The sequence below is a fragment of the Lipophrys pholis genome (assembly GCF_963383615.2).
Source record: "Lipophrys pholis genome assembly, chromosome: 6".
Classification (NCBI taxonomy): domain Eukaryota; kingdom Metazoa; phylum Chordata; class Actinopteri; order Blenniiformes; family Blenniidae; genus Lipophrys; species Lipophrys pholis.
In genome coordinates this window covers 30910565-30923507 of record NC_137629.1, presented here as the reverse complement: position 1 = coordinate 30923507, position 12943 = coordinate 30910565, and the positions used below count along the sequence as shown (strand labels likewise).

General features: G+C 45.4%; 1 protein-coding gene across 1 annotated transcript in view; it reads right to left on the bottom strand.

Annotated features, from left to right (window-relative positions):
- abca1b (ATP-binding cassette, sub-family A (ABC1), member 1B) overlaps positions 1-12692 on the bottom strand; it is a 35327-nt gene extending 22635 nt beyond the window's left edge. Inside the window, exons 1-5 of the mRNA XM_080465896.1 lie at positions 12553-12692; positions 9172-9261; positions 8685-8778; positions 3007-3148; positions 2289-2407 (exon numbers count right to left, since the gene is read on the bottom strand). Of these exons, the coding sequence (XP_080322022.1) occupies positions 2289-2407; positions 3007-3148; positions 8685-8778; positions 9172-9237 (421 nt within the window). The 5' untranslated portion in view covers positions 9238-9261; positions 12553-12692. The remainder of the gene's footprint in view (positions 1-2288; positions 2408-3006; positions 3149-8684; positions 8779-9171; positions 9262-12552) is intronic.
- Positions 12693-12943: the final 251 nt, after the last annotated feature.

Here is a 12943-nt window from a genome sequence, read left to right as displayed (position 1 = left end):
AGCACGCTGCAAACAGACAACTCTCAGTGGATTGCACCTACATAGAGGTTTTCCACCCCAAAGTGCTTCACACTGGAAGTCACATTCACCCATTCACACACACATTCACACACCAACGGAGGTGCTCAACCCATCCATTGGGGTTTAGTGTCTTGCTCAAGGACACTTCAACACGTGGATAAGTGGAATTGAACCTGAGACCTTCTAAATGAGAGACCAGCCACTCTACCGACTAATCCACAGTAGCCCGACACCAAATCTATGCAATCTGTGCACAACCGTTACACACCAATACGATCTGACAAACCATCTGTACACACACACACACACACACACACACACACACACACACACACACACACACACACACACACACACACACACACACACACACACACGTACACACACACACACACACAAAAAGACTAGTTCAGTAGAGTTTCTTCACAGTGACATGTTGAAAAGTGAAGTGCTGACTGTGTCCAGATCCAGATCCAGATCCAGATCCAGAACCAGATCCAGGGATCCAAGTGCTGGACCTGTTCCAGGTCCCTGTCCTGGTTCCAGTCTGATGTGAACTCAGTGGATGAAGCGTTTGTTCAGCTGCAGTTTGTCTGAACCCTCTTGACGCTCAGTGTGACTCCACATTAACTGTAATCTGCAGAGGCGGAACCACTGGGGCAGCCAATCACAATCCACCACCACAACCCCCCCCCCCCCCCCCCCCCCCACGAGCAATACCCCCCCGACACTCCAAATTACCCCCCTGTACCCCCAGCCGAGTAAGGAGGTGACGGAGGTCTCAGTTACTATCACAACTTCAGAGCGACCAATCGCACATCGGCGAACCACAATCCAGACCCAACTACAACAATGATACAGAAACTAGATGTTATGACTTCATTTGGACTCCATAGAATACTGGTTTAAACTTGACCCCACATAGTCCTGGTTCTATGTCGTAGACTCCATCGGGTCCTGGTTTGAACTGGACTCTGTGGGGTCCTGGGTTGGGGTTTGGATCGGCTCTGTTGCAGTCTAATCCAGGATCGTGTTAACCTGCCGCAGCTCGCCTCACGCCCCCTCATCATACCAGCTGCTTCTGACCAATCAGAGCACTCAATGAGGAACATAGAGGAGCAGGAAGATGAAGGCCAGCAGGTTGGTGCAGGTAGGGAGGAGAAACGCCCCCCCCACAGAGAGATTAAAGTGCACATTAACACACAAAAGGAGCAAAATTCTCTGTGTTCAATGAGCCTGAAAACCCTCAGAGGACGGACCCTGAAAAAAGTCCTCCAGTCTGAAGCCCTTCAGAGATGGAGCTCTAAAAGCCCTCAGAGGAGAGACCAGGGAAACCTGGTGGACTGTAATGGTCCAAATATCGAATACAACAAGCCGAGCTCAGATCAGGGCAAATCAAGTATTCATCACTAAATGCGGTCCAACTGAACAACCTGAGGAAGCCTGCGGGACAAAGCAGCTCCACATTCACCTGGACTGACCAAGTCTGATCTGGCCTCACCTGGTCTGACACGGCCTCCCCTCACCTGGTCTCGCCTGAACTTACATGGTCTGATCTGGGTTCACCTGGTTTGACCCGGTGTTTGTGTATTTATACTTTCTAAGGATGTATGATCACCGCATTCATATTTTTAATAATTGAGATGTCTTTGAATAAGCCACACACACACACACACACACACACACACACACACACACACACACACACACACACACACACACACACAGTTAATAACAATGACCCGATTTGTAACGAAAAAATATAAAAAAGTAATAAAAACCAGAAATGTAATAAATGGTTGATAATGTAACAAAAGTGTTGAGCCTGTAATGTGACAAAGTAAATGTAAAAAAAAACTAAAATGTAATAAATGGTCAATTATGCAACAAGATGTTGAGATACTGATTATCTAGTGTGATTAATTTAATTATTTTAATTCAATTGGCATCACTAATAATCATCACTAATTAATCGCACACATTTCTGTAATTAATTGCGATTAATCACATTTTTTCAACTTAAGACTGAAGCTTGTAATGCATATTTATTCAAGTTTAGCAAAAAAAAATTTAAGTACAGACATAAGTAAATAAATTAAAAAACATCTTTCTTATATCAACTAAAAGACATAAGTCTGGGGTTTGTTTGAGTGCAGGTCCAACACTTTGAGAATTTGAATATTTCTAGAGACAAAGTTGTGAACTTATTACATGAACAAATATACAATAATATACTGTAATATCCACACACACACACACACACACACCTGAGCGGGAAGCCTGCAGGGCCTTCAGAGCTACTGCCAGCTCCTTGAACCCTTCCAGGTTTTTATCATTCTGACTGTAGAGGAGAATCTTCTTCACATCCGAAAACAGGTGAGAAATTCTGTGGAAACACAAAGAGGAGATCAGCGAGGGCACACAGGGAAGGTTCAGACCCGCCGGTAACACGCGTTTCAGCTCGTCGCAAGACAAGTGTGAACAGGCACCAAAGCGATTTCACTCAAATCGCTTCCCGAGGTGGTCGGGGACGCATCTGATCACATGGGCTTTGTAGTGTGAACGGCAAGGAACGGTGGCGTCGCAGGAAAATACGTACATTTTATCGGTGTGTGCCGTGTTTTTGTTTAAGTTCATGCAATACACAGAGTTCAACTTTCCTAAGAAACTACAGGAAAGAACATGAGTGTCGGTGCCTGGAGGTCTGCAGAGACACGCTGTTTTATAGTGCATATTGATGACTCATAATTGTGCGCCGGGCTATTTAGCAAAAACGTCGTAGAGCTAGTAAAATAATCCGACCTCAAGTGGTTAGCCCGAAACGCACCATGCAGACAAATGTAAACAGTCTGCGTTGGGTCTTGCCACATGTGATCAGATCCCCTGAAACACATGTTAATGCTGTGTCTGGATGTGACACACACACACACACACACACACGCACACACACACACACACACACACCCACACACACACAGATCTCACATGGAGTCGTTGAAGTTGCCCACCACGCCCGGGGACTCGCCAGGCGTCGGGTTACGGAAGCAGGGGTTGTTGGCGTTGCAGAGGATTCCCTGAATCCATGGCAGCGTGCCAGCTGACGGCATCGCCTTGTTGGGAAAATGACCTGCGGGAGGCGGAGGGAACAGGAAGTGACATCTCAGCACCCATCAGCAGAGCGTTAAGACCACCACCCACACGCTGACTCCTCAAACTAACAGTTTAGCAGCAGATCGTCCAACATCCTCCTCCATTTTGTTCTCTATCAAATCTCCTGACTTTCACACCACACTTGGTCTTAAGGGGAGTGGTAATTCGATGATGAATTGCTCGATAAAAAGATCACACTAGATTTCATGCTCGGTGAATTGATGCCTCTAAATGGACCTGTCGTCTGAATCTCTGTGTTTGTCCTGTCATAGAATCCTGCCTCCTCGCTCTTGACATATAGTCTGGAACTGTTGTGACACTTTTGTAGTTTCCCCGTTTCTAAACTCTCTGGCGCCTCACAGTTGAGTCAAGAGCCACACTTTGAGAGCTGCTGACTTCTAATAATTGTATTATTTCCTGTGAAACGAATCCAATAAAATAAAGCGTGCATGGGGATTAGAAACATCACCCGCGAACACACCTTGGCCTGCAGTGCAGCAGATAACCTGTGATTGGTCGGTTATCGCTGCAGCTTCTGCAGACCGTCACAGGGGAGCGTGAGCAGTGACCTTTAAACTCTCCGCAGCTGCAGGCGTCAGCTCAACGTGGAGCAAAGACGCTGCTATCAGAAACCTTTAAGACTCGCAACACGCTCCTAATCCGAAAGCAGATTAGATAAAAGCAGCACATACAGGTCACCTTGCGCCAACACACAACTTCGCTTACGACACACAGAAAGTGGAGGGTCATCGCCTAACTGTGAACGGTCGGTCAAAACAAAAACGAGAAGCGTTTACATGAAACGGCGTTCGCGTGTGGACCGCCCCCGAGAGGTCACGTCCACACTGTCGTCTGGAGCCACGGCAGGGACGTCTGGTGAAGATTACTCTCAAAGGACAAAATAAGTAGCCGAATGCTTTTGTCCCATGTTTGTAGTCCGACCTCATAGACACGCCAAACGTCAGGGGTGCGACAGAGACGTGAGATGTTCAATAGCAGGTCGACGTCTCAAACAGCATATCGGTCAGATCAAACGTCCACTAACCGACTTCACTTGTGTGAATCCAGCAGTGCTCATAATAAACTACACTTTACCTTCCTATGCGTTAGGTCTCTGTCGGACAAGTCGCTTTTATTTAGCAATCGTAATGTGAGTCTGCGGCTCAGTTGGTAGAGCAGGTACTTTTTTTTTTTTTTTAATTACGAGGTTGCAGGTTTTCACGACAGATCTCCCGCTGCCATATGTTCACCAGTCCTTGACCGAGATCCTCAATCTGTCCACGTTAGATTGAGTGACCACCTCGCATGGCGTCTGTCAACATGCTGGTGTGTGACTGGGTGAAGGTGGGGGGGGGTGGCTTGATCAATAACAAACCTGCTGCAGAAATGGGAGAATCACTGAGAAATAAAAATAGATTTCATGTCTTTAACATAAACTTGGTTTAAATGAAGCAAAGCGTGCAGCAGCACTTATCGAACCGGCTGCTCTGCACTTTATCAGAGAGTGTTGAGGAAAGGAGGCGGAGTCGCCGCACTGTATGACACAAACCAAATGCAAGCAGCCGTTGTATGGAAGTTTTGAATGTTTCAAAACCTGTTGAAGAGAGTTCTCTCTGTCGTGTGATATGAGTAACTCTCTACAGTCCCGCAAAATACATCTCTAAGGGAAATATTGCCTGCCATACATTGATTATAACCCTGCTTATACTGAGTGATTTCAACGTTCATGGTGACAATCCAGGAGGTATGATTGTTAAGGAACTCTTGAACACTCTGGACTTGTTTGGGCCCAACATGTAACACATTCCTCACATGACAAGAGACACAGTTCCAGAGATCTAAACATTTCTGAGGCTATGGTGAATGACTTTTACGATTATAACTGTGTTTCATTTAAAGTTCTCTATCTCAGTGGAACTGAAACAGACTTGGCACACATACTGTAGGTTCCAGGCGCTCACTCACACGCCAGCTCTTCTCTCAATAAACTTGTAGATAACTTCAGCACTGAAGCGATAACCATCACTGATGCTACAGTGACGGTCAGGGACAAGGTTACCCAGGGTCACAGACAAATAGGGTCACAGACAAATCCAACAGAGGACTGGTGGTGAAAGCTCAAAAAACTACGCTCCAAGCTTATGACATTTATACAGAGAAACTTTGCAAATATACGTTTCTTTTTCTCTGATATTATCATCAAACACAGCAACAATGGACGCTGAGTATCCATTTAGCATCAATCCCATCAAATGTTCTTGCAGTCTATTTAAAGGCAAGAAAAAAAAAGAAGAAAAGAACAGATAAGAATGACATGAGTCTAAGACCGTAACACCCGTGTCTCCACGCAGAAATATTCTGGCTAAACTGGCACCTTTTCACCTTCCAGACTCGCAGCTCTAATGCATATTTTATCCCTGCAGCTTCGTTTTTAACGGTGCAACTCCAGATGTACCGCAGATAGTCAAAGACCAGGTAGGCGCCTTTCCAAAGGCGCTGAGAACAGCAGTAATTAAAAGAGAGTAATCCGAATACATCATTAATTATCGATTACAGGCTCATATAATACCTGCATTTCAGATTATTGAAAAGGCAGTTTTTTCTTTATACAACTTAATACTTTTACAGCACATAACAATTACTTTAATGTCTTTGAGTCTGGATTCAGGTCAAACCACAGCACTGAACTTATTAAAGTGTTGAATGGCGTCCACATGAGCAGTGACGTTTCCAGAGTCTCGGCTTTAGCGTTACTGGATCTTTAGTGCTTCTTTCAAAAAGGTTTCAACACACAGCTTGACAAACTTGAAGAATGGTTGGGAATTTCTGGCACTGCATTAAATTGGTTTTAATCTACATTGCAAGAAGGGAACTATTATTTGTTAATTGGCAATTATGACTATAGCGTTTGATGCAAATGAAAAATCACTTGTGGGGTTCCTCAGGGCTCCATCCTTGGGCCTCTGTTATTTTGCATCAACATGCCCCCGCTGGCTCCGATCATGGAACATTTCAACATCTCCGATCATAATTATGCAGATGACACGCACACACAGCTCTATATATCAGTGTCAGTGAACGGAGTTAATTAGTGGCTGCGTCAGAACAAATCAAGCCAGAAATCTGAGTGTAATTATGAACTCAGACCTGAAATTCAACAATCTATTTAAGACGATAACAAAATCAGCCGAGTACCGTCTGAAAAATGTTGCTGGAATTAAAGGATTTCTGACCAAACGAGCTTCGGGGAAAGTCGTTCACCCATTAATCTGCTGCCGGCTGGATTATTGTGCAGCTCATCCAGAGTCCTCACCAACACAAAGAGATTAGAGCACGATACAGCCGAGCTTCCACCCCTGACTGGCTGCCAAAGATTGACTTCAAAATATTATTTCTTCTCTATAAAGCTTTGAGTGGTCTGAATACACCTCAGATGTACTTGTAGTAAACACCCAGGAGGAGGTTTACTAAGTGTTTCCACAGTGAGAAGCAACAAGGTGAAGCAGCGTTTAGTTCCTTCGTTCCTGTTTAAAAAACTTCCTGAAGACCAGACGACTGCAGACACGCTCACTTCTTTCACATTATTATTTGCTCAGACTTTCCAAAGGACAATATAGATTAGACTCATTTTCACGCATTTCTTACTTGTTTAGTGCTCATGTCTTTCTCGGGCTCCTTAAAGCAAAGTGAATTGCCATTTTGTCTCGATGGTGCCATATAAATAAACTTGCCTATGGCCACGTGTTCCTTCCCAGAATTCCCGGTGTAAACATGTTCTGAGGCTTCAGTCTTGATTGAACTAAATGAGTGGTTGTATCTCCTCTATAACCGTTTGGATGAGCTCCCATTTAAAGTGGAAGAAATCTTTTTCTCCTTAATATGTATGGGTGTGTACTGAATGTTCCTGCTAAAGTGATGTCACACTCCGACTTAGGACTCTCAGAAACATCCCAGCAGGGCGATGCTTTCAATCTGTATGCCAGCGTGCTTCCACATCCACAAAGTGTCCTCTTTCATCCAGTCTGAAAAGTCTAAAGTGTGGAGCGAGACCACTAAACCTCGTCCATTCATTTGGAGGTTTGAACAGAGGATTTATGCCGCACAAGTCTTACTGGATGCAGCGTTTGTTCTTAACTTGTTTCTTCCTGTTTCATTCAGTAGGAACACGAAATTACATCACTGTTCGGGACAGGATTTGGTCTCATATTATGAAATCATTTCAAGAATTTCCTCCTCCTTCTCCTTTTCCTCCCCTCTCAATGGAGGGCAACCAGTGTCAACAGCTGATTGGCTGATTTGAGAGCCTCGTTTTCCAGAGCGCCTCTTAACAACGTCATTGTCTTACATGTTTTAAGCATTTATGTTGGATGTTTTGGAGACTTTCAGGAAGTAAGGTTTTAGTACCGTTAATATTTTTCCTCAGAGACGACTTTGGAATCTGCATTTTTCTTCGTGTGGGGCAGAAGACTCAAAGACAGATAATTAGAAAAAAAAAAAAGGACATGTCTCTGTCTGTGATGAACTTCATTCCTGCGTGTGATGCGTATAAATGCCGAACGCAAATTAAAATCATCCTGCAGCGTCAGCGAATCCAGTTCAAACCTGAATGACCTTTAACTCCAAGTATTGTTACTTCAATTAAAAGTTGGATAAAAGGAGCGTGACGGCCGCAACGGGGACATGGAGATGTTTGTGGAAGCTGCAACAAGTCTCAACTCGCCAAGGCTCACATGCTGTCCTGAATCAGTGCAGAAAAATGAAGTGAAAGCGACTCCATCCCACCGCTTCTGCTTTCTGACAGGAACACCGAGCCAGGAGGCTTCCTGGGGTCCTGCTGCCTCCAGGACCTGATCAAACCTCACCAGAGGGGCAGAAACCAGCACCGCTTCATTTCAGTCAGGGCTACACCCCCTCTACACCTCCTCCACACCCCCTCTACACCTCCTCCTCACCTCCTCCTCACCTCCTCCTCACCCCCTCTACACCATCTCCTCACCCCCTCTACACCCCCTCCACACCCCCTCTACATCTCCTCCTCACCTCCTCTACACCCCCTCCACACATCCTCTTCACCTCCTCCACGCCTCTTCTACACCTCCTCCTCACCCCCTCTACACCTCCTCCTCACCCCCTCCACACCCCCTCTACACCTCCTCCTCACCCCCTCTACACCTCCTCCTCACCCCCTCTACACCTCCACACCTCCTCTACACCTCCTTCTCACCCCCTCTATACCTCCTCCACACCCCTCTACACCTCCTCCTCACCCCCTCTACACCTCCTCTACACCTCCTCCTCACCCCCTCTACACCTCCTCCTCACCCCCTCTATACCTCCTCCACACGCCCCCTACACCTCCTCCTCACCCCCTCCACACCTCCTCCCCACCCCCTCTACACCTCTTCCTCAACTCCTCTACACCTCCCCCTCACCCCCTCTACAGTGTCAATTCCGCACTTCCTCTGTTCAAATGAGCGTCACACTTTCTCTGTTTGAATGAAGTTCACACTCACACTCATGCTGTTCGTACGGCGGGTAGTTGAGCCGCACGGCGATGAGGATGAAGAAGATGAAGAGTGGCCAGACGATTTCCACCAGGAGCTGCAACTAAGACGACACAGAGCATGCAGAGAGAGAGTGAGAGTCAGCAGCCGCAAAGACAGACGTGAAAACCATGAGCGTGTGAGAGAGGAGCGAGACGTTATGGTGACAAGACGAAGAGAGAGGTGAGATGTTAGAGAGTGAGACGAAACAGTGAGGTATGATGGGGTCAGGGATGAAATGGAGAGAGTGTGTGGCGTGGAAGAGTGATGTATGAGGAAGAGAAGTGAGAGGAGTGAGACTGTGTCAAGAGGGGAACGTGAGTGAGGGTGAAGAGTTCAAGAACTGAAGATGTGGGTGTACGAGATGCTGGTGAGGGGAAGTTTTGAGGTCAGTGTGTGTGTGTGTGTGTGTGTGTGTGTGTGTGTGTGTGTGTGTGTGTGTGTGTGTGTCACTGACTGTCTGTCTTCTTCTGTAGGTGAAGTTCTTCCATAGCAGCAGACCCAGCTGAGTACAGACGGACATGTTCAACACCGTCAGTCAGTGACTCTGTGGAGGACAAGACACACACACACGCACACGCACACGCACACAAACACACACACACACACACACACACACACACACACACACACACACACACACACACACACACACACACACACACACACACACACACACACACACACACACACACACACACACACAAAGTCAAAGGTGAGATCAGATATTCTAGGAACTGGAGTGATAGTGAAGCTGCTGATCAGACTGACAGTTATCCAGTTATCAGCAGGGACGTGTCAGCGGCGGCCTGAGCAAACCTCACCTCTGTAACACACACACACACACACACACACACGCGCGCACGTACGTGCATGAGCAACTGTACACGCACACACTCACGCACACCTTGATCGAGTTCCATTACTATAGACTATTCTGAAAACCTGTTGTTGAGACACTTCAGAGAAACATCATCATCACCATCATCAGAAGACTGACAGAACCATGTGATGACCTCTCAGATTTTTTTCCCCTATCTACAAAATAAAATGCTCAAAATAGACAATAATTTCACATTCATAACATGTGATGACCGAACGCTTCACGCTTCACGAGTGTTTTAGCTCCTAAGTGGCGTTTTTCAGCCAGTTTCTAACCGTCAGAACTGTGCATGTGCAGATGAGGACCGATTATTATTAAATAACCGTGTGGACTGAACTCACACCGGCTAACATCAGCAGGTCAACAGGAAGAACTTCACAACACTCATTTATTTAAAGGTGACAACTTTTCTTTTAAGTTTTCACTGAAACTTGAGCTCAAAACCTCATGCACTTTTTGGTGGACGTGTTGACTTTATCTCTATAGGATATAAAGCCTATTTAAGATGATTAGGTGATATAATACCAGCTAAACAGCAGAATATAATGTCTGCATAACTGTTTTTTTTTTTTACTTGGACACTTTCAGAAGCTTCACTATAACTTCTAGAAGACATCGTGCAGAGTTTTATACAAGATTAAAAAAAAATAATAAACGGAAAAATTCCTAAAATATATAAGTTCCACAGGAAGGGCTTCTAATGGCTTTTTAATCAGATGACACCACATTTTAAAACCCTCATATCTCAATAAAAAAAACATGAGCTTAATATTTTACACAATAGTTGGTGATTGTGTTCACTTCATTCATAAAAAAAAACTAACTTCAAGATGTTTCGTTGAGAAATTAGGACACAAGTGTAAATTTCTGAAACATCTGAAAAAGCTGTATATATCTGCAGATACACAGCTGTGAGGAAAATAGTTCATATTCTGTCAAACTGTGTGAGACAAAACCCCCGAAAATCCACACCAGCTGATATCAGCAGTTCGGCAGGAAGGAGTCCAAACACGACGGCCCGTGATCCGGCTCCACGAGGCCCAGTGTCCTGCATGTTTTTAGAGCTCTGCCATCTTCAACACACTTTACTCTAATTACTATGCCATTACCAAGCTCCTAGACAAAGTACAAGCTTCTCATTGTAATGGGGAGTGTTGCAGCAGGGACAGACCTGGAACACGAAGGATCCAGGACTGACGAAGACTTCCTCTAAAGGTTTTCAGGATTTGAAGCTTCAGATGTGAGAAACTCCACTTGTCTTGGGTTTAATGTGAGATACACGTGTAAACAATGTGAACACTCGCTGCTGAAACATTTAACGAGGCGGACGACGAAGCCGGGCGGCCCGGTCCGGGTTCAGACTGAAGGAGGAGGTCATCAAGACACGATTAGTTCACAATAAAACCGAAGATGCGTTTTGATTTCCTCACACGCGGTGCCGCTGTTCACTTTATCTGAGGTGTGAAGTCACAAAGTGCGAGTCGTGTGTTATTGTGAGGACAAGGTCTTATCAGTCAGGACAGTATCAGGACGGGAATCACTACGATAACCGCTGGACTCGCCAACAGGTCACCATAAACAGCCTGACTGCACACACACACACACACACACACTCATACACTCACACACACTCACACACACTCACACACACACGGGCGACCTGAAAAACCTTTAGGAAAACTCTCACTTTAACTAAAAACAAAAACAACCTGGATTTATTTGGAGGGCTGAACTCAGTATTTCCTAATTGGGGAAGTCACTCTCCCGTCGTAGTTCCTATATAAAACACAGTAGAGACATCAAGAGTTCCTGGAAACATTTTGCTTTTTACATGTTTTATAATCTTTTCCTGATCTGCATCTGTCTGCCTCATTCTGATACTTTCTGAACAACTGGAGTTTTTTGTTTTTTTTTCTGTTTGAACTCAACTGAAGAGTCCAGCTTTCACTTGATTTTAAATATTCTGTTCTAAACCTCGGCTCCAACTCTTTCCACTCATTTCCGTCTGACTCCCGTGAGTCTGCCGGGTATTCAGATAGCACTCGCTCAGTCTGATAACAAAAACAAAACACGTTCTTTATTGAAATCCGTTCACTTTTTGGTTGAAGCATCTCATGAGCAGTGCTGAGTCAGCTGTTTTTTGGGGTTTTTTTTTCCATTTTGTTTTGTTTCTGCGGGTTTTATCTCCACGTTGAAAGGATTCAATCACAGAAAATCACCATCCAGGGCCCCTATACACACTCTGCAAACTCTCTTTATCTTTCTCAGCCTCGATGATCAGAGGAATAGGCCTCTGATGTTTCTGATCACTTAGTTTGACTGATCAATCAACACTTATGAGGTCCTTTGTGACTCCAGAGGGACAAAACTTATGATATGATTATAGAATGAAGAATTAAAAAGGTGATGAAGATTAATCTGATTGAACACCAATAGTCTTCTTTTCAGACTCCTTCTTAGATAAAAGTGAGGTAGAGTGAATAAAAAGTGAGATGAATGAGTGAAATAAAGATTCGGATGTAGAGAGAGAAAAGTCTCAGGTGAAGGAGAGCAAATGAAAGAGAGAGTTTGAATGACTGACAAGAAAGAGTGAGACGAAGAAGCACTTTAAATCGCCTTCAATCAGTCTCGACTGGGAACTCTCGGCAATGCGCCTCCCAGCGGCCAAGACGCGCACTGCACCTCCTCTCTTCCCAAACTCGCGCTAAATCCGATTTCTTTCCGGCCATTTAACTTGTTTAAAGTCAGAGAAATCCGCACAAACTCTCTTTTTCAAGACGTCTAACTACTTGGAGTCGACTTTAATCACACACAGAAACAAACCGGAGCAGATTAACTCCAGCAGAGATTCCTTGTGATTTCAGTTCTTTTCTCCGCGTTTATAAAGAAAAAACTTTTTTTTTTTTTTTTTTTTTCTAACTCTGAAATCATTCCAAGAGAGGGAAAAGTGTTTACCTCTCCCGTTGTCGTGGCGAGGACACCGGCACTGAGCTGTCCCCTCTTGGGGACCGGGATCAGGACGGATCAGATGAGCAGCGGGCAGGAGAAGTGCGCAAAAGGAGCGAAGCGGAGTGTGCGCAGGAGATCACTGCGCTGCCGCAAATAAAGGTGGACTCTCACCGGTGAGGAGGCCGTGGCTCGGTCAGGGACTCCTCCTCCTCCTCCTCCTTCCCTGTCCTGCTCCATCCACGAGCATCTGCCACCCCCAAACACGAGACGAAAGAGCCGCAGTCGCCACTGCGCGTCTTTCCCATTTTGGACCCGCAGAAACCAGCGTGAAGCCCCCCGGTGTGCAAGCAGCGGTGCACTGAAACTATACAGCTGTAAACAATCAGCCCTTCGTATA